This window comes from Lactuca sativa, chromosome 4, assembly GCF_002870075.4.
Source record: "Lactuca sativa cultivar Salinas chromosome 4, Lsat_Salinas_v11, whole genome shotgun sequence".
NCBI classification, from domain to species: Eukaryota; Viridiplantae; Streptophyta; class Magnoliopsida; order Asterales; family Asteraceae; genus Lactuca; species Lactuca sativa.
Window position 1 is genome coordinate 15,264,086 of NC_056626.2, and position 24,939 is coordinate 15,289,024.

The window sequence follows — 24,939 nt, forward strand, 5'->3', positions numbered from 1 at the left end:
TTATGAAGTTATTATACTGGTTTCAATGAACAATTAAATAAAAATACATTTCTGTATTATAGTTTTATTGAAATCAAAATGCTATAAAATAGTCACAAAATATTAATTTAGATAAAATCAAAAATAACATGATATGTTAATAGATAAAAAAAATGATATATTCTTTTAGATATTTATATTGATTTTTTTTTTAGATTTTCCCAAAACTTTATTACGACAGTAATTGCGTAATTGGTCCATGTTAACTGCTATGATTGAATTTTAGGGATTTTATTCTTTTTTTCTTGGGTTGAAGAAGTCAGCCATTTTGTGAGATTTCAAATCTTTATTTTGAGTACTTCACATATACACATTGCTGGGTGGTGGGTGCTTTTGAACGCAAGAGTATATCTGAATCTGATACAGCTTGCACTCTCTTTCTCTATCGTCTTCCATCTCCATTTCCATTTTTTTATGCGATCTGAATCTCTTTTTGTTCCTACAAAATTAATTTTATAAAAAGTTGCAATCTTTTTTGAAAATTCTCAACTTGGCCTTTTCAATTCCCACTTAAAACCTCCATTTTGGTGGAGTTTTGAGGGAATTTTCTGTTGTATGCAAGTCAAAGACCCTTTTTCTCTTCCTTTTCGAGGTGAGTGTCATCAATCATCATTTTCCACTTTTCATCTCAAATGGGTTTTGATTTTTACATCTAATTTCTTCATCTTTCAACCAAGAACAACCGCTCAAATGACAAATATAGCAAAACTTCCGATCTTTTCGGTTTCTGGGTTTGATTTATGATATCCAATTACCCGCCAGTTTGATTTTTAGGGTTTGTGTTAAAACGATGACATCTAGTAATCAAGAAGCTGTAAAAAAATTGGAGTCTTTACATGTTATGAAATCAAAAGGGAACAAGAAAAAGTGGAAAAACGATGAAGGTTCCGTTGGGTGTTGGAATAAATGGGGGTGTCTCGGCAGCTGTGTTTCTTCAAGATCTAAAGTCGATAGCTCCACAAGTGGCATCAGTTCTCAATTCGGTAAATTATTGCTCCTTTTTTCGTTTCATTTAACAAGATTATCATAATTGAAGTTGGAATCGTTATTATCGCAGAAAGTAAATCAGGTAACGATACAAGCAAAGATCAAACGGTGGTGGCTCCGATAGTATCTCCGACCACCAGTGGCGGAAACAATTTGTCGAGTCCAAAACCAGAAGATGCAATCAAAGTTGCTTCTCAACTTCGAAAATTTGCTTTCAATGATCTTAAAATGGCGACAAGAAATTTCAGACCCGAAAGTCTTCTCGGTGAAGGTGGTTTTGGGTGTGTGTTTAAAGGCTGGATTGAAGAGAACGGCACCGCTCCGGTGAAGCCCGGCACCGGACTTACAGTCGCCGTGAAAACGCTGAATCAGGACGGACTTCAGGGTCATAAAGAGTGGCTGGTTCGATTCTATTATTTTTCCTATTTCCATCTAATTATACCAAAAATATATCGTCGAATGATTCGAATCATTTTAATTCTATATCTGAAAATCTGAAAAAAGATGGTGTTTTTCTCAGGCAGAAGTGGATTTCCTAGGTGATCTTGTGAATCCGAATTTGGTTAAATTGATCGGTTATTGCAACGAAGATGATCAACGGTTGTTAGTTTATGAGTTCTTGCCTCGTGGGAGCTTGGAGAATCACTTGTTCAGAAGTATGTTATTACCCCCTTCATCTTTTTGAAAAATACATAAAAACCCTTGTACTTTCCCCATTTTAACGATTTCAACCCTTTAATTAATTTATTTTTCTTATTGTAGGATCATTGCCTCTTCCATGGTCTATTAGGATGAAAATTGCTCTTGGTGCTGCAAAGGGGCTTGCTTTCCTTCACGAAGAAGCGAAAAGACCCGTGATTTATCGTGATTTTAAAACCTCCAACATTTTGTTAGATGCGGTATGCAACAAGAAAACTTTGTGTTTTAATTTTTCTTTTAAGAGTATTGTTTCTTTTTGTAAATTTATTTCTAATGATTTGTTTTTATTCAGGAATATAACGCCAAACTTTCCGATTTTGGCCTTGCTAAAGATGGCCCAGAGGGTGATAAAACTCACATATCGACACGTGTCATGGGAACTTACGGTTACGCCGCCCCGGAATACGTTATGACAGGTCTTTTATCCTTTTATGTGTTTGCTTACTTTTTGTTTATTTTTTACTTATTGAACTTAACAGTAACAATAACAGCAACAAGTAACAGAGACGCACATACAAAATGATAAAATGGTCTTTTGTTGTCATTTAGCATTAATTATAGACAAAAATATAAAATGGTCATTTACTATCATTCATCATTACTTTCAAAAGAAAAAAAAAATGATAAAATGGTCATTTACTAACAAATTGGTAAAATAGTCATATCTATTGTTTGTACAATGCAAAAAAGTAACATCACACATCATATGTCAAGACAACACATTATACGGTCAACATTTGATAAAAAAATGCCCTTATTGTTGTGTCTTGTTTTATGTTGTCTCTTTTAGGACATTTGAGTATAAGAAGTGATGTATATAGCTTTGGTGTTGTTTTACTCGAAATGTTGACCGGGCGAAGGTCAATGGACAAAAACCGTCCAAACGGGGAACACAATCTCGTTGAGTGGGCCCGCCCACATTTATTAGAGAGAAGACGGTTTTACCGGTTAATCGATCCACGGTTAGAAGGCCATTTCTCAATAAAAGGGGCCCAAAAGGCTGCACAACTTGCGTCCCGTTGTCTTAGCCGTGACCCAAAAGCCCGGCCCTTAATGAGTGAAGTGGTTGAATGTCTTGAACCATTACCGGCCCTTAAAGACATGGCGGGCTCTTCTTATTACCTTCAAACGGTTCAATCCGAACGGGTCGGCTCGGGTTCGGATGGGTCTCGGGCACGGGGTGGGTCGTTTTCAAGAAACGGGCAGCAACAGCCACGGACCTTGTCGATACCTCGGGCATCGCCTCATCACCATCAGTTTATTAAGGACTCACCGAAGCCGAATGAGAAGCAATAACAAAGGGCACAATTGGTGTTAAATTTATTGTGAAAAAAATCCCAATTTGGGAGAATGTAATTTATGATATGACATTTTTATTAACATTGTATCATATTTTGTTGTTTAATTAGTATGATGAATTGATCGTATTGGCATGTTGTTTAACGTTTACACATGATTTGTGTGATGTATAATACTAGAGATATATAGAAATATCGACCACAATGATTATTGATTATTGTATCATGTATTTTTGTCGCTAATATGATACAAAGAAAGTAACAACATTCCAAACTCAAACTTGTCCTAAATTGGTCCTAAAATACTTTACACTGATTATCAAACCAGCATAAAACCAGGCCAAATAAGTCGTAAACTATAGTGTTTAAATATTTTTTAAACTCTGGGCTGGGCTTACGTTGTATTTCACGATTCACATCTAACTTTTGGCCCATAATTAAGTTATGGTACAAAACGTTACATGAATAACATGATTATTCCGGTCCAACCTATAGGACCAAATCGAGTTTTTGAATTTAGATAAAAATGATAATTATTATAACCAAAACTTTTTTTACATATATTCTAAAACTTCCATTCACCAATCTTCAAAGCACGTGAAGTTAATGATTTATTACATATTCACGTTTTTCCAGGTTTTGTTTGTGGTTTCAAGACGTAAGTTATATGACATCCCTATTCTAATAAAAGAATAATTTTATTCTCCTTTTGATACGTGTCATCCTATTAGGTCTACTAATTAATGTATATTTTATTCTCCTTTTGTCATGTGTCACCTTATTATGTCTCTTAATTAATGTATCACTTGTCAACTCCATTTCAATTTCAAATTTTAAAATTTCCACTTTAATTACATTAAATTAATAATATTATAATAAAAATTAAAATAAAAATAATACAAATGATATAATTTCACATAGTTATTTAAATCAATTATTAAAATTTATATAACTGAAAAAACTCTAAATTAATAATTTATTTAAAATAATTAATTAATAATTTTGAGTTTTTATTATAAAAATTTAATTAATTTTGTAACCGTGGTTCTCACGGGTTATAAACTAGTTGGTAATATATTAGAGTTGTAGTAGTCACTAAGACTGTTGGGAGTGGGCTGCGGTTTGGAACTGCATTCATGCCATCTGGACAACAAACACCGCCCCCTGAGTGCGGTTTCCTGCGGCTTTGGCGGCAGTGTTGCTAAAAAAGACCGTGTGCTGTGATTGGGTGCTACATCCTTGACCGTTGAACGGTCCTTGCGTCATAATTTATTTATTCATTTATTTATTTATTTTTTAATACTTTACTATATATATATATATATATATATATATATATATATATACTTACAATTTTTCACATAACATTTAACCAAAATCCTTACACTTTTACTCTCTTTTTCTCCAATTTTTTTGAAAATGTCTTCTTCCAAAAGACTCAGCGAAGAAAAAACATCCTTTAGAAACATCATAACCCCAATACCTTCATTTGATCAGCCGATTTTTTCACCTCCGTATTACCATTATGGCGGTATGCTTCCGTATTTTCCACAACGACCAACACAACCACTACCATAAACACTACCACAACCTGACACAGATTTTAATTCATTTGATTTTTTGTCTCAATCTGAGTTTGTTCAAAAACATAAACACAACCACAAACGGTCGTTTCTGATTCCGAACTGGAATTCATTAAAGAAACTCAGCCCACTCGAGCAGCAACTAAAAGAAAAGAGAAGGAAGAGGCTAAATGTTGGGAACCCCTAGAAGTGTTAGTGTTGGCACAATCTTAGATTGATATTTCAGAAGATGCGACGGTTGGAAAAGACCAAAAACATGACCGCTTTTGGATTCGCGTTTTACATAGGTTCCATAAAAGAATAAACCGTGGAGAATACCGTTCAAAACATCAAGTGTGCTTGAAATGGGGGAAGATGAACAAGGAAATCATGTTGTTTAATAATTTTTATAACAACATGAAACGTCAATGGAAAAGTGGAGAAAACGATGATGTGATTTTGAAAAAAGCGCTGAAAGTGTATCAAAAAGAAAACCTGAAGGCTTTCAAGTTTTTTGAAGTTTGGAATTTTGTGAAAGATAATAAGAAATGACAAAGTAACAAAACATAAGACGAGCATATCGACAGTGGTTCAAAACGCAGCAGAACATCTGAGTCTGATCACACTACATCAGATGCTCGTGTTCAGTTTGATCTGAACGAAGATGAACCTGTTTCAATTTCACTACCTTCTCGACCAATGGGAAGAGACAAAGCAAAAAGCAAAGGCAAAGACAAAGCGTGGGGTTCAGATGAGTTGAAAAAAATAGAGGCCAACATGAAGGGTATAAAAGATAGAATAGACAAGATTTTGCAAATTGCTTCTGAAAGAGAGCTACGGAAACAAAGAGATAGTGACATGCGAGTACTATCGTTGGACACGTCGAATAAGACCGGAGACGAGCTTCAAGTTGTTTTGGCGATGGAGGAAGTGAAAAAACGTTAAGCAAATCGTGGCTAATTTCTAGTTTTTTTTTCAAGTTTTTAATCGTTTGGTGTGCGTGCATGTTTTAATAAGTTGTAGGTTTTATGTTATTAATCTGCTTTTCTAAATTTTTAGTTTTTTTTTTTTTTTTTTTTTTTAAGTTAAGCAATATATGGTATTTGTATTTTTAATTAATGAAATATTATCTTTTTAAAATTATACTTTTTAATTAAAAAATAAGTTTTATTAAATTAAAATAGTTAAAAAAACAATGATAAAAAATAAAAATACGGCACCACTCCCTTGGTGTGACAAAAAAAAATAACGTGACGCTTATGTGGCGGTAAAGGGAGTGCGGTTTCGGTCGCACAACTTCCTCCGGCGTAAAACAACCAAAATACGTCCTCATATATGAAACGAAAATGAAAATATATATCCTTATGATCACAAAATAATCTTCAATTTTGTAAAACGGATTTTACCAACAAGCACCTTTATCTTTGCTAAATCACTTTGGCATAGTCCCAAAACCAAAACAAGAGCCAAAAAAAAAAAAAAAAGTTTCCAAAAGTCACCTACCTACCTATACCTACATTATTTCTCTTCACCCATACAAAAACCACCATAACAAATATCATCAACACTAGACACAAGTATTGTTTCGGGCGAATCCTTCCTTCATTTCCAAAATTCAAGGCTTGAAAGCAAGAGCCAAACCAACCTTAGCACTCTTTTCAATAGCCCTTGTATCCACTTCCCCCGAGATAGTAAAAACCGATTTCGGGCGCCATTCATGCTGAACAAGACCACTTGCAATTCCAAAATTATTGACCCGTGCCTTGACCATAGTCAACGGGTCCAACGAGTGCTGTGTCCCAAAAGTCAACGAGTTTTCATTACTCGAAAACCCATGAGTCAACTCACCACCCACAGCCGTATTAGTCAACGGACTTACAGTGTGGTAGTAGGAAGCAGTAAGCGTGTCCCCTTTATCATTCCTATAAATAAATAAATACATACATAAATAACTACCCAGTTATAATAGTGAAAATTATTTTAATTTTAATTTATTTAACCAGAAAATAAAAAAATAACGACCCACAGTGTCAAAGATGCAATGAGGTCAGAAGTTGAGAAACTGAGTCCCGCATTGTATTTGGTGAAGTTTCCGGAAGCAGTGTCGAAGGAAATATCGGTCCCGACTGCAACCGTGTTGTTTCCAGCCACGCCAGAGAAGTTGACTATGGGACTTGCGGTCAAACCGATGCTTGTACTGATTCCTGCATGTTCGTGCAAGTATTGAAGTTCCACCTGTACCCAAACTCCAGTATCAGTATCAGTATCAGTGTCAGTATGAGTAACATCATCTCAATAAGTACCTTGCCAGATCTCTGATCAGGAACAACAAAGCTGAAGATTGTTTTGAGTCCAGGTGCAGCTTCATCAATGGTGATGGTGGTGAAAACCTGAGTTGTTGCCATATATGCAACAAGATGTTTAATTGCAGTTTAGAAACCAAGTGAAGTTGTAACTAATCATGGTTGTTACCTTAGAGTTTGTGTCCACTTTGACATCGGTTGTGATGTTTTTGTTGATGAGTTTTGTGTTCACATCAGCCAAAAACAACTCGCCTTTCTTAGCTCCTGATGAGGTGATTGACTGAAATATAGATGAAATTAGAGAGAGAGCAAAGTATTAAATGTAGAAAATGTTTACAGTGGTTAAAAGAGGGACGTGACAGTAGATCAAAGAATAAAGTGTGCATAGCATAATAAAAACAGAATTTCTTTCCATAATCATACAATTTAATTAGATTGTAGATTATGAGTTAGCTAATTAATGGGACTTCAAGCAATCTAACAACTAAATTATTTGTACAGTTAACAACAATTAACCTACAAAATTTGATTTACAGGGGAGGGAGCAGCAATGGCCTAACCCTAGCTTCAGTTTCAAATTAGAATATTAGATACAGATAAGTTGTTAATCACCATATGCATGGTGAAATATAGAAATGCATATGTTCATACTTGATACAGATATACACGCAGACAGATAGATAGGAAGATAGAGATAAGAGAAACACTGACAACTCCGTTGGCGGTATATGTTGTGAGAGAAAACTTATGGTCGCCCTGGTAATCCCTGTAAAGAAGATCTGAAAAACACAAAAACGAAACGATAATGATATCAAGATCAATCATATTCAAAACAATAAAGCAATAAACAACAGTATCGATTGAAGCAGAAGAGACAAAAAATACACTCACAATCACACGACACAAACAGACGCGAAGCAAAAAAAAAAAAATAGCCGTTTAATTTTTTTGAATGGTTATCGAAAGAATCATACGCAACAGTATCAATCAATTGGAAAACTAATGCAGAAACGGAAACAAGTAAATCGATACGTAAAATTAAAACAAAACAAAAGGAAGTGAAAAATTGAATCGATGAGTGTTTGTTTGTTTGTTTGTTACCTCTGGCTTTTTTCCCGATATCGGGGTAGAGACCTGGACCTTTCCCCATCTCTTCTGTTCTTCGTGCTCGAGAAATTTGTGAGTGATTTTTGTGCGACAGAGAAGGCGTCTTTAAACACAACCTGTTGAAATGAATCGGTGCGGATGAAATATTTTCACATCGAGGACATATAATTTTTATAAGTTGCATTATCACCCCCTGAATTATAATTATAAGAGGGTGTTTGAGAAAATCTTTTAAAATGACTTTTAAAACAACTTTTTGTCAAGAACAAAAATAAGTTTTTTAAAAATCATGAATTTATGAATTTTTGTAACTTTTACATTTTAAAAAGTGTTCTTCTGTAAAAAGCCAAAAAATCAAAAGAACTTTTATTAAAAGAACTTTTTGGTATGAAAAACAATCCCAAACACCTCTGTTGCATTGATGCATATTTTTGTTAATTTGTTTGTTTTTATAAATGATAGTTTAATTTATTCAAATTTCAAAAGCAACTAAAATGGAATATCCAAAGTCCATCATTTTAGTCAATTAGACGAAGTAGCAGTGAAATGCATTGAATCATCATCTTCACTAGAAATAAATAAAGGGAGGAAATAAAATGATAAATAGAAAAGATTTTCATGAAAATAAAAATATTACAAGTGATTTGATTTATATACGAGCTTTGTTTCTTGGTTGGTGGCAACTAAGTTTCAAACCATTTTATATATTAATTTGTAATTTAATATCAATAGAGTTACAGAAGGGTAAAGGGTAAAATAGTGATATTTAGTATTTAACACATTCGGTGAAAGGTAGAGCTTCAAACCTGGTTCAAACAACCCCTCACTATTTGTTTACGCTGGTTAAAAAAGTGGAGATCAAAGAAGTTCTTTGAAAAAGATTGAATTATCTATAGTCTCTCTCACTGAATCCGGCGCATAGATCCAATCTTCCGGCGACGGTTGTGATTGCCGGCGAGCAACACTTTCATCCGCAAACGACCTCTCTTTATCCTTCTCCAGGTAGCACGTTTTATAATTTTACCTGTTTTGAATTTTTAGTACGTTAAAATTCAAACCACTGGTCTATCTTTGCTTGAATGAAGTCGCTATCGATGATTATTTTGGGGCAAGAAAGTATTTCTTCATTTGAGGAAGTAATATCCGCCATAGATGAACTTGAAAAAGCTTTGTGAAAAAAATAGGGTTTTTAAAAACGAACCCAGTTGCGTTGCTTGTATTAATTTTCGGTATCTATTCTCCATTTTATAGAATATTAATAAAAAATTTCAAACAAATACTCTGTTTCAACATCACATCAGTTTGCTCATGTAGTATCATAGTATACATCTCCTTTGGCGTTTTCCTACTCCTACATACTCCGTTTTCAACATTTTAATCTAATATTTTGCAGTATCAAAACCTAGGATTCGGGGCCTAGAAGTCTGCAAATGGCCACTCGTTACCAGCCTTCTTTCTTGAAGATCTTGCAGGACCCATCCGCTGCCTCTTACATAGTACTCATCTTCTTCTCGGAGTACTCGAGTTAATTTCTGTTTTTTTTTTTCTGTTCTATTGATTCCATTCATGAAATCGTGGTATTTTGCAGGCAATACCACCGGATTTTGTCCGTGATCACATGGAGAACAAGATCCCTGAGAGCTCGATAATCCGATCTGTAACTGGAGAGCATTCATGGAGTGTGAAGATCAAAAATATTGATGGAATCCACTGTTTTGCAGATGGATGGAACAATGTAGTTGCAGATAGCCAGTTGGGTTTATGGGATTTTCTTGTATTTTCCCTAGTTGATGAATCCACCTTCACACTTACAAGTTTCGGTCCCAATGGGTGTGAAAAAAAATTTCCCTCAGAAATCCCTGAAAAGAATGGTAAAGAAGAAGAAGAAGAAGAAGAAGATAATAATAATAATAATGGTGCTGGTGATCATGGTGTTGGTCGTGATGGCGATAAAGAAGATGATGAAGATGACTGTGGTGAGATCGGCGGGGATGATGATGATGGTGTTGGAGATCCTTTCTTTAAGATGATTATATCTCAAGGCCACAAATGTTGTATGGTAAGATTCGTTGTGCTATAACTAACATAAATTCTTCTTAATCTTTCAGATTTATGCGTTCTAAAAAGAGAATGTAACTTGTGTTTGCATATATCAGCGCGTCCCATCGGAATTTGTGCGGTTGGCCGGAATCGAGGCGGGAAGAAGAAGTATAACCATGAGGAATCCTGCCGGAAAAGAGTGGCAGATGAGTTTTCGTTCGGAGAGCAAGGTGTGTACAAGGTACTATTTGTCTTCAGTTTGGAGTGATTTCTGGCGACTGAATAACTTATCAGAAGGAGATGAATGCGTCTTCAAGTTCATAAAGAACGAAGACAAATTACTTCTAGAAACCATAACCAAGAAACACCCAGCCGGAAAAGTTCAGGCAGCTGAGGTCCCGCCGACTGTGGTTTTGAAGAGACCGGTAGGGCGGCCGCCGCGTGTGGAGGTGGAGAAGGAGGTGCGGGCCAAGAAGCCAGCTGGCAAAGTTCAGGCCGCTGAGGTTAGGAAACCGGTAGGACGGCCGCCGCGTGCGGAGGTGGTGAGAGAAGAGGTGGGGAAGAGATCAGTTGGAAGACCACGTAAGAGGAAGAGTACAGCTGGCCTCTGATGTTACTTTCACATTTTTAGAAGGTTTAGTGGGCTAACTTCAATTTTTGCGTATATGTAAAATGTTTTGCTTTATCTGAAACATTACATTAAAATATAGTCATCGCAGTTAGAGTTAAATGGTATGTAATCTAGAAAAAGGGTTACGTCAGGTTTATTTATATTTATATATCCTTTTTTAATATATATTTAATCATTTAATTTGTTAAATGTGATAATATATTATTATTTTTAATTGTTATAATAGATATAATAATAATATATGAACATATTTAACAAGTTAAATGTTTAAATATATAAAAAAAAAACTTGTCTAAATATGAATAATTTAAATTTATATCTTTTATAGAGTTATTTTTAAACTTTTTTATAACAATTTTAAAATGTTTCATAGATTTTGTATGATAATTTATTATTATTTTTTATAACATTTTAAAATATTTTCATAAAATAGCAGTTTAAAATGTTGTATTAAAAAAATTAAAAGTTTATTAACTTCAAATTAAAAGGTATTAAAAAGATGATATAAATTTAAAACATTTACATTATATAAATTTTTTTTGTTTTTTTATTTGCTACGTAATATTTTTTTTAGAAGACCCTCCATACTTATTATTACATATTTAATTTATTTAATTTTGTTGTTAGACACTATTTACTTTAAAAATATTATATATACTTAAAAAAACAAAAAAAAACATAAGAGACTATATAAAGTATTTCACAACACAAAAACATATTTATTAATTAAAAAGTAAAATTTAGAATCGATCAATATTTAATTAATATTTAGGATATTAAGGATATTTTAAAAATAATAGTTGAAAAAAATAATACAAAAAAATGAAAAATAAAAAGAAAATTACTTATTATGGTAATTAATTTTTCGTTTTGTTCACATTTAGACAACTTTCCATTTTTTGTACACATTTGACCATTTAACTTGTTAAATGTATTCACTTATTACTATTGTCACCTGCTATAGCCGATGACAACGATAATATATGAACAAATATAACAAGTTAAATGGTTAAATGTGTACAAAAAAAATTGTCCAAATATGAACAAAACGACAAAGATAATTACCCTGGTAAGTCATCTCGTATATAACCTAAGTCCATTGACTTAAATGTTTAAGGGCATCTTAATTCCACTGAACTTTAAGGAATTCAATGGATTGTCACATGAGCATTTCACTTTTTATTCAACTTTACTCCTTAACATCCACATTCCATTAAACTTTATACAGTTAAAAAAGGAGTAAATTACATGAATGGTCCCTATGGTTTGAGCTAATTTGCACGTTTGGTCCATAACTTATTTTTTTAACTCTAAAAGTCCTTACTATTTGTTTTTATTGCGCGCTTGGTCCCTTTCATACCTAAAAAGACTATTTTGCCCTTGATTTTTTAATTTATTTAAATAAACACACACCCGACCCCACTTCCACCTCACTTTACATTACCTTACCTACCCCATCTTATTTAAATAAACTAAATAATCAAGGGCAAAATAGTCTTTTTAGGTAAGATAGGGACTAAACGCGCAACAAAAACAAATTGTAGGGACCTTCCGAGTTAAAAAAGTAAGTTAGGGACCAAACGAGTAAATTACCCCAAACGGTAGGAACCATTCGTGTAATTTACACTAAAAAAAAAATACAATACTCAAAAATACATTAATTAAAATTTACGAAACCTAAAACATTTAATATCTGAAAATACATTAATTAAAAAACATGAAACCTAAAAATATATTAATAAAAAAATGACACCTATAAATTATATTTTATCTTGAACTTTTCACAATCGTTCATCCAAATTTTTCGTCCTATCTCCGACATGCTACTCAAATCTATGACAGTCGAAAATAATGTGTAATAGTTCGGTTAATGTAATATTTATTGAAATTAGTTTGTATTAGATTTGTAACATATATATTTCTTTTTATGGGAGTTTTTAGTTTTAAACACTTCATTTATGTTATTTCACTACAAGAAAAAAGGCCTTTTACGACGCGCAAAACACGACGCTCTTTGATTTATGTTACGCATTAGAGAGCGACATTAAAAAAGTGTCATCTCTTCAAAAATTTTAAGGATTTAGGTCGCGCATTACTGAGTGCCCTTAAATTAGTGTCTGGTGTAAAAATATTAAAAACACGGAGGGCACCTATAATAAAAAGAGCGTCCTCTACAAATGTCGCTTTATAATTTTAATAAACGCGCCTCCTTGATAGGTTAGGGGGGAAACTAAATCCCCCAAAATTTTGAACACCCGCTTCCTCTTCCTCTCTGCTCTCTACCCTCCAAAATCGACTTCATTCTCTCCCTTCTTTCTCTCTGCAAACCCCTTCCTCTCCGATCGACTTTCACTTCCTTCTATGTGCAAACCCTAATCAAACATAACACATTTGAAATAGTAATGGTGTTGTGACTCCTCAGGCTAGAACATCGGCGACTACACACCTATCAAATAATATCTCTCATACTCGTCATAGAAGAATGACATATATCACCATTGGTACATAAGATTAGATATCAACTCCTCAGGCTCACCGTTCCACCTCTTCCCCACCCTAATACATTTACTAAGACTCCTCAGGTTTACAAGCCCAAGGTTTGATTGCACTAAGGTATGAAAAGGACGCTTCTACCCTGCCCTATTTCTTCAGTCATTCAACAAATAAGGGGGCACGCAATTTCTCATTCATATCTCGACTTCATCTTCTCAATCAAGAAAAAGGATTATGATTTTTCCCTAAATGTGCGATTTCATCTAGTATTGTCAATTTCTACTTTATGCCTCTGATTTTTTCCTGTATCTACTTCTCATCTCTGTAAACAACTTTATTTCACGTTTCAGCTTATAGATATTGGCTTAGAACTAGCTGCTGTTTGGGAAGCTATCTATCAACCACATGTAACAGGTATCCAATTATTAATATATACAACTAGGTTACAAAAATAACTTCTTAAAATCAAGAACCAACTATTTAAACTAACGTTATATAGTCTCTTATATGTGATGTAAATAAGCTATTGAGGTAGTTTTTGATCAATTTTAATTCTTTTTTTTTTCTAGCTATTGAGCCAATTCAAGATTACAAAGAGAGATGGGGTTTGTCATTTTGTTTTCAGTTTTAGTCTTAAGTTCGTATTCCTACCCTTATATGTTAACTTATTTGCTGAATTATATGTTTTGAAAAGAAGAATGGAGTTGTATGCTCTCAAAGTGGTGATAATTCCAATAAATAGATCAAAAAAGAAAGGGGAGGAGCTATGCACTCCAACTGTTTGACGAAATGCTTGAAAGAGCCATCTCACCTAAGTCAGACCTTATAACATCACCTGACGTACATATGACTGTGAATTTATGGCCCTCACTAGAAATTTACTCTTTTGCAGTTTTTTACCTGCCTAGCTAATGAATATGAAAGAAGGCATATGTCAGCTTCCTCTATTGCAAGGTAATTTAATTCCATATCTATTGAGGTAGTTTTTGATCATTATGAAAGAAAGTAACAAATTCATTTTCAATCTATTCATTAAAGTGTAAATAAGCTTACTAAGATAAAAAATGATAAAAAATTAATGCTAATGTTTCCTCACCACAGGTCAACTCTATTTTATAAATTTTAACTTATAAGTCAAACTTTCCATTTATGTGATTGTACACTCACTTTTCACTTTCTATTCCTCTATCAGACATTAAAGTGCTTGGGTCAATTTGTTCAGAACTTTCAAAGCCTAACAAAAAGTCAGTTCATGGGTAAGTTTGTCTTTTTTTTCATTGTCCCCCTTTTCCAAATCAGCTCTGTTATTGTTCATAAAGCTTAAAAAGACTGCTTTTTCCCAGAGGTTTTGGTTCCATTATGGCAAACATTCTTCTAAAAAAAACTGAATTTTTTAACACATGATCATGAGACAAGTATCTTTTTAACACATGATTTTATATAATAATAATACTAGAAACCAGCCCATCCAGCAGGTCGTGAAGCTGAATTACTTTCTTTGTTTTTGAACTCCTCCCCATAACTAGAACGCCCGGAATTAGTGGTGATGATAGGGATATTAGGTGTTGTGTTTACCTGAGAGTGAGAACTAGCAGAGGCAGGAACCGTTGTGAAGCTTTCTTCTCCAAAACCCCATCTGGTGGTGCGGCCTTCAGCTGCTTGCTTGTTCTGGTGCCCATTGTTTCTTATAATCTTATTCTAATAGATTTGGAGTTTTTTTTGTGGGATTCTCCTCAGGAAATGCCTGCCATGAATTTTGTTCAGGGGAATCTTTATCAAATAATCCCTTTTCAACCTCCCAAACTCTTCCATCTTTCACTTTCTGCTATTAAAACTAAACAAACAAATTAATACCATTCTTTTTGCCTATAAGAAACCAACTGAATTGAAGAGGAGTAACCTAATGTTAACGGTACAAACATGAAAAAGAAACAGCCCCATAAAGTTGTGTAGATTAAGTGTTTTACCCATTAACTCTATTAAGTAAAAAAGAAGCACGTTAGTGTCTCTTTATGCAAGCTTAACCTTAAAGCTTAACCTTATCTTAAACTTAAAGCTTCTTACTGCTCCTAAGTTAATTTACATTTATGCCCTTTGTTTTCTTTTTCATTACATACAACAATGAAGTAACTGATGTCTATTTCTTTCTACTCATACATATGTCTAGTTCACCATAAAACTCCTTCATTGTAGCAATATCTTTTTTCCTTTCCTCTTCAAGTGCTTCTTTCTCCTCCTGAAGTTCAGTTACTTTCTTCAACATATCTTGTCCTCGTTTATTCTCTTTAAGTATTTGCTTACGAAGAGACTCCAACTCCAAATCTGACATTTCCACTTGCGTTCCCAACCTTGAAACATTACTTTTCAAAACTTCAATTTCATTTCTTGATGCTTCAGCACAAAGTCTATGATCCTCATTGTTTTGAATTTGATTGTTGTTGTTGTGCTCTGGGATTTTTATTAAATCAGCCATACTTATATCTGAAAGTGAACCCATTGACCAATATGTTTTTGATGAGGTTTTGAGTTCCTTGAAACAGTTGTATTTTGATTAACATTAAAAAGCAATCTATAAGAAAAATCCAAAACGGGTGGCTATGATTCTGTTTTCCATCAGATCTATAGTCATATTGTAAAAATCATACCTTGAGCTATAGAACTCAAACGGACCCCAAACCAGTTCCCAAAGTTCAAAAATTGAGTTGGCTAACTTTCTTAAGCAGCCCAACTTCACTAGTAAGGACGTTATCTATGTGCAAGAATGGAATGTTTGCTGTTAGGTCTGATCCGGGTCTGTTCTGATATGTCATTTTGTTTTCATCATTTATAAGGCTTGGAAAAGGATCCAGAGTGATTCCAAGTTTCTATATGTTCCTGATATTATGAATTTAAGATCTGGAGCAGATGGGGTGTTATTTCCAATTATAAATTGGTTAGAATTGATCCAGACTCCAGATCAGTGGGCAGTCACCAGCTTTTACTAGTGTTGTGATTGTCCACAATGTGAATTTTATATCCGGAGCTTGGGAAATGCTTTTCATTCAATTCCAACTCTGAGACTTTCATTTGTATGTCCTTTACTTCTCTGAATTTTGGTTTGGACGAATTCTACTCACAAGTTGGGTAGAATTGGCCAACCTCACTTGACTGTCTTGTTGGAGATAGAAGTGATACACCTTTTTGTAAAATTCATATTTAATTCATCCTTTGGAGTTAGAAGGAGTTCTTTATAGTTCTGGAATCCTAAACAATCATAGTTTTCTATAAAATTTACTTAAAGCTATGTTTCTGTTTTAGATTTTGGAGTAAATCCGTTTTGAACAGCAGGTCTGTTTTGGAGACCTTGCTGTGATTACTTTTTTCTCAACTCATAGCTTCATTACTTCTCCTTTCTAACCTTTAGTCCTTCTAAGATGGGTTTTAAAAGTTTAAAATTTTTGCAAGTGTGCTATTGAAAATGATTAGCTGTACAGCTCTTTGTTGTATCTCAGTATTTATTATAAACTCACTTGCTGAATATTGCCCAGATCTGGTTTTGTAATTCGGGATCTGGTGGTTGAGAGTGCATCAAAATCTTTGCGTATGTTGAGAGAAGAATGGATATTGTTGGAGTCCTGTAGAAACAAAAAAAAATAGATGATGATCACAAAAGAAAACATAGATGTATAGAAATAGAAATACTCACGATACAGTAAGAAGCTTCTCATGTATAATGACAAAAATGTCCTTTGGGCTACACCCAGGTCGTCTGGCCAAAAGATGGTTGTATTCTCCAAGCAGATAAGCACTAACCTGCATAATGACATCAGCATACAGTTGTCTATATTTGTGTAGGAAATATAAGATATAATCTACATACCTTCACCATTGTCTCATGTATTGCAGGCTTATCAAGATATTCTCTAGCTTTGAGAGCTGCATAAGGCTAATGATTAAAAAAAGAAAAGTGAGTCAGTAGTAAGTCCTATGAACTTTAATAATGCAGATACCAATCTACATTCTACAATACCAAATTAATTAGAATATTCATGAATCATAATGGAGATTCTAAAGATCATCATCCAAATGCACCAAAATTTAGAGTAAGATCGAACCACTATTAATGAAGGTATTCTACTGGGCTAGGATGCTTGTTGTTTGGATATGGAGCCATGGAAGAACTTGGACCCTTCCGTGTTAACAGTGATGGAAAAACACTCTACCCCAACCACTATGCATGGAACAATGGTAACAAAAATTCCTTTAATTACTATGTCTCATTCACATCACTTATAATCTTAGTCCCTATCTTGCTGGTGCATGCCTAACCCTATAAAACCTTTGCTTTTGAGGTACTAACTGTTTTCTCCTGGAATTTTTTTTGCCTGAGATTTTTTGCTGCCAGCTATCCCTTCGGGACCACTCTTATGTATTATGTTAAAAGCACCAATTCAGAAATTTGCTGATTATGTAAGTCAGCTTTCCTCTTCCTTTTTGCTTTTTATTATTTATGCACCCTTATGCCACAAATATCTTTATTTATCATACTAAATATGCAACCATCCATTATTTTACTCCTAACTTGTTGTATAATTCATTCATGTCAGCTGCATATATGTTGCATAAAATAAATTGGTAAAAGTAGACATGTGAATTATGCATCTGTTATCTCAAATCTTACATTTATTTTTATTTCTGTTATTGTTTTTTCCAGCTTTTAGGTGTTGGTGTCAAGCTTGTTGGCAATACAGTGTGGAGTACCCTCTTTCATCAATTCTTAATAGTGATGTCACGTGAGAAATCATTTTTCTTTTTGTTAAACAAGTCTTTATTATCATGTATTAGGTCATACCATGGGTAAAAACAGCCTTGCCCCTGGTTCCGGGGTTGTCACAAAATACTTGACTTTTTAACTTTGTTTGTGGTTTCATTTAGTAATAATCCTTCTGAGGGGGTGTTTGTTGGGCTGCTTCTTTCAATGTCATTAACAACAGTGGTAAGTAAAATCTTACTACTATGAACCTCTTTTGCTTAAACCTACCTTATTGACCTGTAGCTGATTAAACATTAAATTAATTATGCAGGTTTTGAAGTTTTTGATGGAAAAGAATAGTGTTAATGCTCTTCATAGAAAAGTATGTTGGTATTTTAGGAAATTTGGCTAATAATTTAGTTAATTATATAAAAAATGTTGAAATCTTACATTTGTCTACTATTGGAATGATTATTTGTAGTATTACATTCGTCTACTATTCGAATGATTATTTGTATAACATTAACTTTTGTGCAATGCATTGTATTATTTGTATATGGTATTTATTTTCCATTATGTGACATAAAATGCAAATTTAATATGAAAATAAGTAAATCCATAAATAAATTTTTTTTTTAATTTAAAATTACGATACGCAAAAATGTGTGTCATCTTCATTTATGACATGGCCTTTCTTGACAGGGGCTTTCTTGATACGCATTGCGTGTCATTAACACGCGCGTCGTAAGGTTACGACACGCGAATGCGTGTCGTCTTCCTTTATGACAGGGCCTTCCTTGATACGCATTGCGTGTCGTAACCGCGCGTCGTAAATGCGTGTCGTAAATGCGCGTCGTAAATGCGCGTCGTCTCTAGACGACGCGCAAATGCGCGTCGTCTATCTTTATGACATGGCCTTCCTTGACACGCATTTGCGCGTCGTCTGAGCCATTTACGACGCGCAATGAGCGTCGTAAAAGGCCTTTTTTCTTGTAGTGTTTATTTAAAAACAAATAAAACCTAAAATTGATATATTAAATAATATAATACCTAAAAATATGGTTAATTTTATTTATGGTTTAATTAAAAAATATAAAAATACAAATGAACATGGTTACCTATATATTTTGTTTGAAATTTAATTGAAAAATAATAGATTAATTTCATTCAACCACTCAATCATCATACAACTCTTCCATTCAACCATCATCCATGTCATCACCCACACTCCATTCAACCTCTATTCAATCCTAATCACCATCTATTTAACTCCTATTAAACTCTCATTATGGATGCCCTAAGTATTATATTTTCCAACTTGAATCACATGTGCAACATTGACGGTTTTACCCCTATGGATTTTGGAAGTCTAAATTGGATTTAATTTGAATTTCAGTTTTCTTGTTGCACTTTCTAAGTATTTGGTGTTTTTGTGTAACACCTGTGTTCCAGATTGGTTAATCTTACTTTTATCAGGGACCAAAGATTAAGGTTTGGAGGAAATCATGGCCATGGCATGGAAATTGTTTAATGAACCGTGTGTGTTATTGGATCGCCACGATGTGACCAAAGGTTGCCACAACATGACAACTGTCTTGGCCCAAGCACATGATTCTTTTAGGGTTTAGTTCGTATTTAAACCACTCTAAGTCATTTTTAGGGTTCCTTATCAGCCTCCATCATCCTCAAGTTTCAGAAACCCTAACCCTAATTCCTACTTGACAAGTGTGAGTCTATTTTGGTGACCTTGGTTGCTTGGAAAGAAAGAAAAGGCATTGGAAAGGTTGTATTGCTTCTTGGCTGAAGTGAAGATCTCTTTTGCACATCTCTGGACCTTTGTAAGTGTCCAAGTTTCTTGCTTTATGGCTTAAAGTGGTTATATGTTGAATATTGTCCCATGTTCTTCATACTTGAGCAATTTTGGAAGGAAGCAACAAATAAAGTTGGCAACTTTATGACTCTCCTGAGTCTCATGAGCAACATATATTGTAATTCTAGGTTTTGGTTGAAGGTTCTTGATCTTACAAGAGTTTTGGTCATTTTTAGCCTATTTTTACCTAAAATGGATTCTAGACATGTATTGGTATGCATGTACACAAAGCTTCCACATTTGTGATGATCTGGTATTAGAAAACCCTTATGGAGTGGTTAGGTTAAGGACTTTTCATATTAGGGGCTTAATGGTTAAGATATTATGGTATTTGGCTTTATTTGGACCAAAGGTTGGAGATCTTAACCTCTTTGGGTGTCTTAATGGATAAAGTTGGAACCTTTATCCATTTAGAGCATAGAATAGACTAGATATGAGCTTTGGAGCTCTTGGAATCGAAGAAAACAAATTAATCCATTAAGTTGTTGGAATCTTAGCTCCCACGGTGTGGCCATAGGTCGCCACGACATGTCGATTGGGAATTTCACGTATGTTTGATCACATAAGGGCCATGATGTGGACAAGGAAGGACACGGCGTGGCGGTTGACTAAAGTCAACATCGGCCGATGACTTTGATCGTTGACATTTTGACCAGTTTGAATTTTGTTCAAATTTGGGTGGAATTGAATAATTGGCTAAGGATTGGTCTCAACTTGGTTTTAGGAAGATTGGGTTGGTTGTGTTGTTGCTGAGGTAGTTGTTGAGCTTCTATTGAGCTGTTCAAGTAACTTTTACTCACTGTACTTGTTGGTCGAAGGCATCAATATCGGGCCACTAGGTTATCTATCCTGGTATATAGGATGAAGTTATTCTTGTTATATGTTAGATTAGTAGATTTGTATGATTACTTGTTTCCTGGTTATATGTTTATTTATTGAATATGTCGACATAGTGTGGTTAGGTTGAGGCGGTACTGCTTTGTGTTGTACGCCAACAAACCCGAGAGCAATCCAGTCATATGTTGAGGGTCGGGAAGAGCATTACAGTCTTATGTTATGGGCTCATAAGCAATCCAGTCATAAGCTGAGGTCCGGGAAGGGCATTCCAGTCTTATGACGTGGGCTCGGGAGTAGGCCAGTCATGGGTTGTGGGCTCGAGGGTAATCTGGTCCGATGACTATGGACCCATTAGACATGTTGTTATATGTTTGTGTGTGTGGTATTTTGAGAGAACTCACTAAGCTTTGGCTTACAGTTTTATTTCATGGTTTCAGGTACATCAGATGATCGAGACAAGGCGAATGCAAGATTATGCACATCATCCTTGGATATTTTGTTGATTAATGATTTTGGGATACTCTGAATTTAACTATGTTCTTGAAAACAATGTTTTTGTAGGGTTTATGGATTATTAAAGGGTTTTAACAATGAAAATTTTTACTATGATTTTTGGGATATTACATTCTGAGAAGTTTTTTCCTACAAATCTTGTTACTTCCACATTTTCAAAAGCTTCCTACACATGTTTTTGTACAGCATGACACCATAAAGGGAGAAGTTTATGTGTTAGAAACTAAAGGGAGTAATTTTAACACATATCTTTAAAAGGGGGTCAAAAGGATGTGATTCAAAAAGTTAGCTAAAAAGAGAACGACTTAAATGGGTTGAACACTCAAAAGTCACCCAAAGTATATTCAAATGTTCACAGTATCTAATTACCAGTTTAAGAATTAACTTTTTTATTTTAAAGGCTAAACATTCATTTATTTGTGAACAATAACCTCCTAACCTCACTCCTTTAAAAATTAGTTTATTCTAAAAAAATTAAATATGAAAATCTAAAAAAAATAAATATTTTAAGGGTTAAACATTCAAATGATCACTAGTTGTGAGATCCCCGTAATGAAAATCTAAAATTTAGGAAATTTGAATTTATAAGAAAAAAGAAAGAAAAATATTGAACTACTGAAATTTAATTTTTAATTTGTTATTTTTAACTTTTTTATTTCTCGCTTAAATTTAAACAAAGAATTTAAATAAATAAACAAATAAAAATAATTGGATTCAGTTTAGAAATTTAGAAATTAAATGAAAGTTGCATTAATGAAATTGATATGCATTTTTTATTACATTTATTACAATTATTATATTTGAATATTATGTGGAATTTAATAAAGTGGAAAAAACCATAAAATGACAAGTGAAAAAAAATGAAAAAACTTAGAAAATGACATATGTCAAATGCAATGAGAGTATCACATGTGGTAAAAAGATCTGTAATTATTAGGTACTAGGCGAATGCTCGCGCGTTGCGTAGAAACACCTATAAAGTTGAAATCTTTACAAATATATGTTTTCTTAAGTATAACAATAACATTGTTGTTAAATTTGATATAATAAGTAGTATACCAAGTTGGTATAATATATTGATTATTTTGATTTATATGATTATATATATATATATATATATATATATATATATATATATATATATATATATATATATATATATATATATCGATTAAAACCACATAATCACAATCGTTTGAATGACCTCTACCTGCGGGTTACTCATTAATGAAAATAAAAAATAATATATGACTTAATGCTATTTATAGTTGTTGTTATTGCTAATTAATTTTTTTAAAATTTATTTGCTTAATGTTTTAATTTCTATCATTGTAATTATTTAAAACATCAAACATTGTTTTTTGCTTTTAAAGGTAACAATATAATCGTCTATATATAGTTAGTTTTAACTATTGTTATTGTAAGTTATTTTAAGCTACTTATTTGAAAACATTTAATGGTTATAAAAAATATCTTTGGGAAATATTTTAGTTAAATTGATATTACAATTTAGTTTTTGCATTTAGCACTACCATTTATCATTTTTAACTATTCATGAAATATTCTTTGTGTTTTTTAAGTGGAACTGAAATTTATATTTAAGTTGACCATGTAATGTTATATTTAAATTAACAATTTAAGTATTTTATTCAAACTGTTCAAAAGTTGTAGCTTTAAACTGATAATGGTTTACATAAAACAACATATTAAATCTAATAAGTTAAGTATAATATGTTAAAATTTAAAGACATAACTTTATAATTAGTAATACATATATTATTTTAATATTAAAATTTAGTTTATTTACGAATACACTTTACATTTGATATTTATTTAACCTTATTAACCAACTTATAATCATTATTAGAAAGACACTACAATTTATCACTTTTAACTATTTATAAAATATTTTTTGGGTTATTTAAGTTGAACTAAAATTTATAAGTAAGTTGACCATGTAATGTTATATTTAAATTAACAATTTAAGTATTTTTTCAAAACTGTTCAAAATTTGTAGCTTTAAAATGATAATAGTTTACATACAACAACATTTTAAAATTAATAAATTAAATATAATATGTTAAAATTTAAAGATATAACTTTATAAATAAAAGTAAGGATATTATTTTGATATTAAAATTTAGTTTATATATTATTACACTTTATGTTTGATATTTATTTAATCTTATTAACCAACTTATAATTATTATTAGAAAGAAATTGAAAAGTAATGGAAGTTTCAAATGAATGTGGTGAAAGGAAAAAAATTCTTCCTTTATAATTATACTAGGCGAATGCCCACGCGTTGCGCAGAAACATCTATATAGTTGAAATCTTTACAAATATATATTTTTTTAAATATAACAATAATGTTGTTGTTAAATTTGATATAATAATTCGTATACTAAATTGATATAAAATATTGATTATTTTGAATTATATGATAATATACACATCTATTATAACTTTATAATCTCAACCATTTGAATGACTTATACCGGCGAGTTACTCATGAATAAAATTAAATATAATATATGGCTTAATGTTATTTATAGTTTTTGTTATTGATAATTAATTTTTTAAAATTTATTTTCTTAACGTTTTAATTTCTATCATTATAATTGTTTAAAATATCAAACATTGTTTTTTGAATTTAAAGGTAACAATATAATCATTTATATAGAGTTATTTTTAACTATTGTTATTGTAAGTTATTTTAAACTACTTATTTGAAATTTTTTAACGATTATACAAATATCTTTAGGAAATATTTTAGTTAAATTGATATTATAATTTAATTTTTGCATTTAGCACTACAATTTATCACTTTTAGCTATTCACAAAATATTCATTGGATTTTTTAAGTGGAACTGAAATTTATATTAAAGTTGACACTATAATTTTATATTTAAATTAACAGTTTAAGTATTTTGTCCAAACTGTTCCAAAGTTGTAGCTTTAAATTGATAATTGTTTATATATAACAACATATTAAATTTAATAAATTAAGTATAATATGTTAAAAGTTAAAGACATAATTTTATAAGTAGAGGTAAATATATTATTTTAATGTTTAAATTTAGTTTATTTAAGATTACACTTTAGGTTTGATATATATTTAATCTTATTAACCAAATTATAATCATTATTAGAAAGACACTATAATTTATCACTTTTAACTATTTACAAAATATTATTTGGGTAGTTTAAGTTAAACTAAAATTTATATTTAAGCTGGTCCCGTAATGTTTTATTTAAGTTTATAATTTAAATATTTTATACAAATTTTTCAAAAGTTGTAGATTTAAAATGATAATGGTTTACATCCGACAATATATTAAAACTAATAAATTAAGTGTAATATGTAAAAAGTTAAAAAACAAAACTTTATGTGGAGAAGTAAAGATATTCTTTTAATATTGAAATTTAGTTTATATATGATTACACTTTAGGTTTGATATTTATTTTATCTTATTAACCAACTTATAATCATTATTATAAAGAAATTCAAAAGTCATGGAAGTTTCAAATGAATGTCGTGAAAGGAAAAATGCATGAGAGTTTCAAATGAATGTGGTGAAAGAAAAAATCATTCCTTTATAATATAGTATGATATGATGATTAGGTGAATGCCCGCGTGTTACGCAGAAACATCTATATAGTTGAAATCATTACAAATATATGTTTTTTTAATCTCAATATTTTGAATGACATCTATTCGCAGGTTAATCATGAATAAAAGTAAAATATAGTATATGGTTTAATGTTATTTATAGTTGTTGTTATTGTTAATTAATTTTTAAAATTTTAGCTGCTTACCTTTCTAAT

General features: G+C 32.2%; 4 protein-coding genes across 5 annotated transcripts; 3 read left to right on the forward strand and 1 right to left on the reverse strand.

Moving 5' to 3' along the window:
* The first annotated feature begins 329 nt into the window (after positions 1–329).
* LOC111909778 (serine/threonine-protein kinase PBL34) lies at positions 330–3,152 on the forward strand. The gene is made up of 6 exons (XM_023905554.3): positions 330–1,022; positions 1,097–1,428; positions 1,547–1,682; positions 1,789–1,925; positions 2,018–2,141; positions 2,516–3,152. The coding sequence occupies exons 1-6, from the start codon at positions 830–832 to the stop codon at positions 3,019–3,021; spliced, it is 1,428 nt and encodes a 475-aa protein (XP_023761322.1). The 5' UTR covers positions 330–829; the 3' UTR covers positions 3,022–3,152.
* Positions 3,153–5,921: 2,769 nt separating this feature from the next.
* Positions 5,922–8,111, reverse strand: LOC111909779 (mitochondrial outer membrane protein porin of 36 kDa). The gene is made up of 6 exons (XM_023905555.3): positions 7,990–8,111; positions 7,600–7,667; positions 7,058–7,168; positions 6,889–6,975; positions 6,612–6,820; positions 5,922–6,507 (listed from the first exon to the last, which is right to left on the reverse strand). Exons 1-6 carry the CDS (start codon positions 8,036–8,038, stop codon positions 6,201–6,203), a joined length of 831 nt encoding a protein of 276 aa, XP_023761323.1. The 5' UTR covers positions 8,039–8,111; the 3' UTR covers positions 5,922–6,200.
* Positions 8,112–8,802: 691 nt separating this feature from the next.
* LOC111909762 (B3 domain-containing protein REM9) lies at positions 8,803–10,846 on the forward strand. 2 transcript variants are annotated; one of them, XM_042900833.2, is made up of 4 exons: positions 8,803–8,997; positions 9,389–9,491; positions 9,584–10,054; positions 10,152–10,846. In XM_042900833.2, the coding sequence occupies exons 2-4, from the start codon at positions 9,426–9,428 to the stop codon at positions 10,644–10,646; spliced, it is 1,032 nt and encodes a 343-aa protein (XP_042756767.1). In that variant the 5' UTR covers positions 8,803–8,997; positions 9,389–9,425; the 3' UTR covers positions 10,647–10,846. The 2 variants fall into 2 exon arrangements, with proteins under 2 accessions (XP_042756767.1, XP_042756768.1); XM_042900834.2 differs by having other exon boundaries at positions 9,402–9,491.
* Positions 10,847–13,732: 2,886 nt separating this feature from the next.
* LOC111909766 (uncharacterized) lies at positions 13,733–17,434 on the forward strand. The gene is made up of 5 exons (XM_052770779.1): positions 13,733–13,974; positions 14,052–14,113; positions 14,352–14,415; positions 17,045–17,105; positions 17,285–17,434. The coding sequence occupies exons 2-5, from the start codon at positions 14,071–14,073 to the stop codon at positions 17,432–17,434; spliced, it is 318 nt and encodes a 105-aa protein (XP_052626739.1). The 5' UTR covers positions 13,733–13,974; positions 14,052–14,070.
* Positions 17,435–24,939: the final 7,505 nt, after the last annotated feature.

What these genes read in the sequence shown, in the direction of transcription:
- LOC111909778 (XM_023905554.3), top strand. Translation starts at nt 830, where the DNA reads ATGACATCTAGTAATCAAGAAGCTGTAAAAAAATTGGAGTCTTTACAT. An exon ending in TGGCATCAGTTCTCAATTCG is followed by an intron (nt 1,023 to 1,096) that starts GTAAATTATTGC and finishes TTATTATCGCAG; the next exon opens with AAAGTAAATCAGGTAACGAT. An exon ending in GGAGAATCACTTGTTCAGAA is followed by an intron (nt 1,683 to 1,788) that starts GTATGTTATTAC and finishes TTCTTATTGTAG; the next exon opens with GATCATTGCCTCTTCCATGG.
- LOC111909779 (XM_023905555.3), bottom strand. Translation starts at nt 8,038, where the DNA reads ATGGGGAAAGGTCCAGGTCTCTACCCCGATATCGGGAAAAAAGCCAGA. An exon ending in TATCGGGAAAAAAGCCAGAG is followed by an intron (nt 7,668 to 7,989) that starts GTAACAAACAAA and finishes TGTGTTTTTCAG; the next exon opens with ATCTTCTTTACAGGGATTAC. An exon ending in CTCATTGCATCTTTGACACT is followed by an intron (nt 6,508 to 6,611) that starts GTGGGTCGTTAT and finishes ATTTATTTATAG; the next exon opens with GAATGATAAAGGGGACACGC.
- LOC111909762 (XM_042900833.2), top strand. Translation starts at nt 9,426, where the DNA reads ATGGCCACTCGTTACCAGCCTTCTTTCTTGAAGATCTTGCAGGACCCA. An exon ending in CATCCGCTGCCTCTTACATA is followed by an intron (nt 9,492 to 9,583) that starts GTACTCATCTTC and finishes GGTATTTTGCAG; the next exon opens with GCAATACCACCGGATTTTGT. An exon ending in AAGGCCACAAATGTTGTATG is followed by an intron (nt 10,055 to 10,151) that starts GTAAGATTCGTT and finishes TGCATATATCAG; the next exon opens with CGCGTCCCATCGGAATTTGT.
- LOC111909766 (XM_052770779.1), top strand. Translation starts at nt 14,071, where the DNA reads ATGAATATGAAAGAAGGCATATGTCAGCTTCCTCTATTGCAAG. An exon ending in TCAGCTTCCTCTATTGCAAG is followed by an intron (nt 14,114 to 14,351) that starts GTAATTTAATTC and finishes TTCCTCTATCAG; the next exon opens with ACATTAAAGTGCTTGGGTCA. An exon ending in AACAAAAAGTCAGTTCATGG is followed by an intron (nt 14,416 to 17,044) that starts GTAAGTTTGTCT and finishes CATGTATTGCAG; the next exon opens with GCTTATCAAGATATTCTCTA.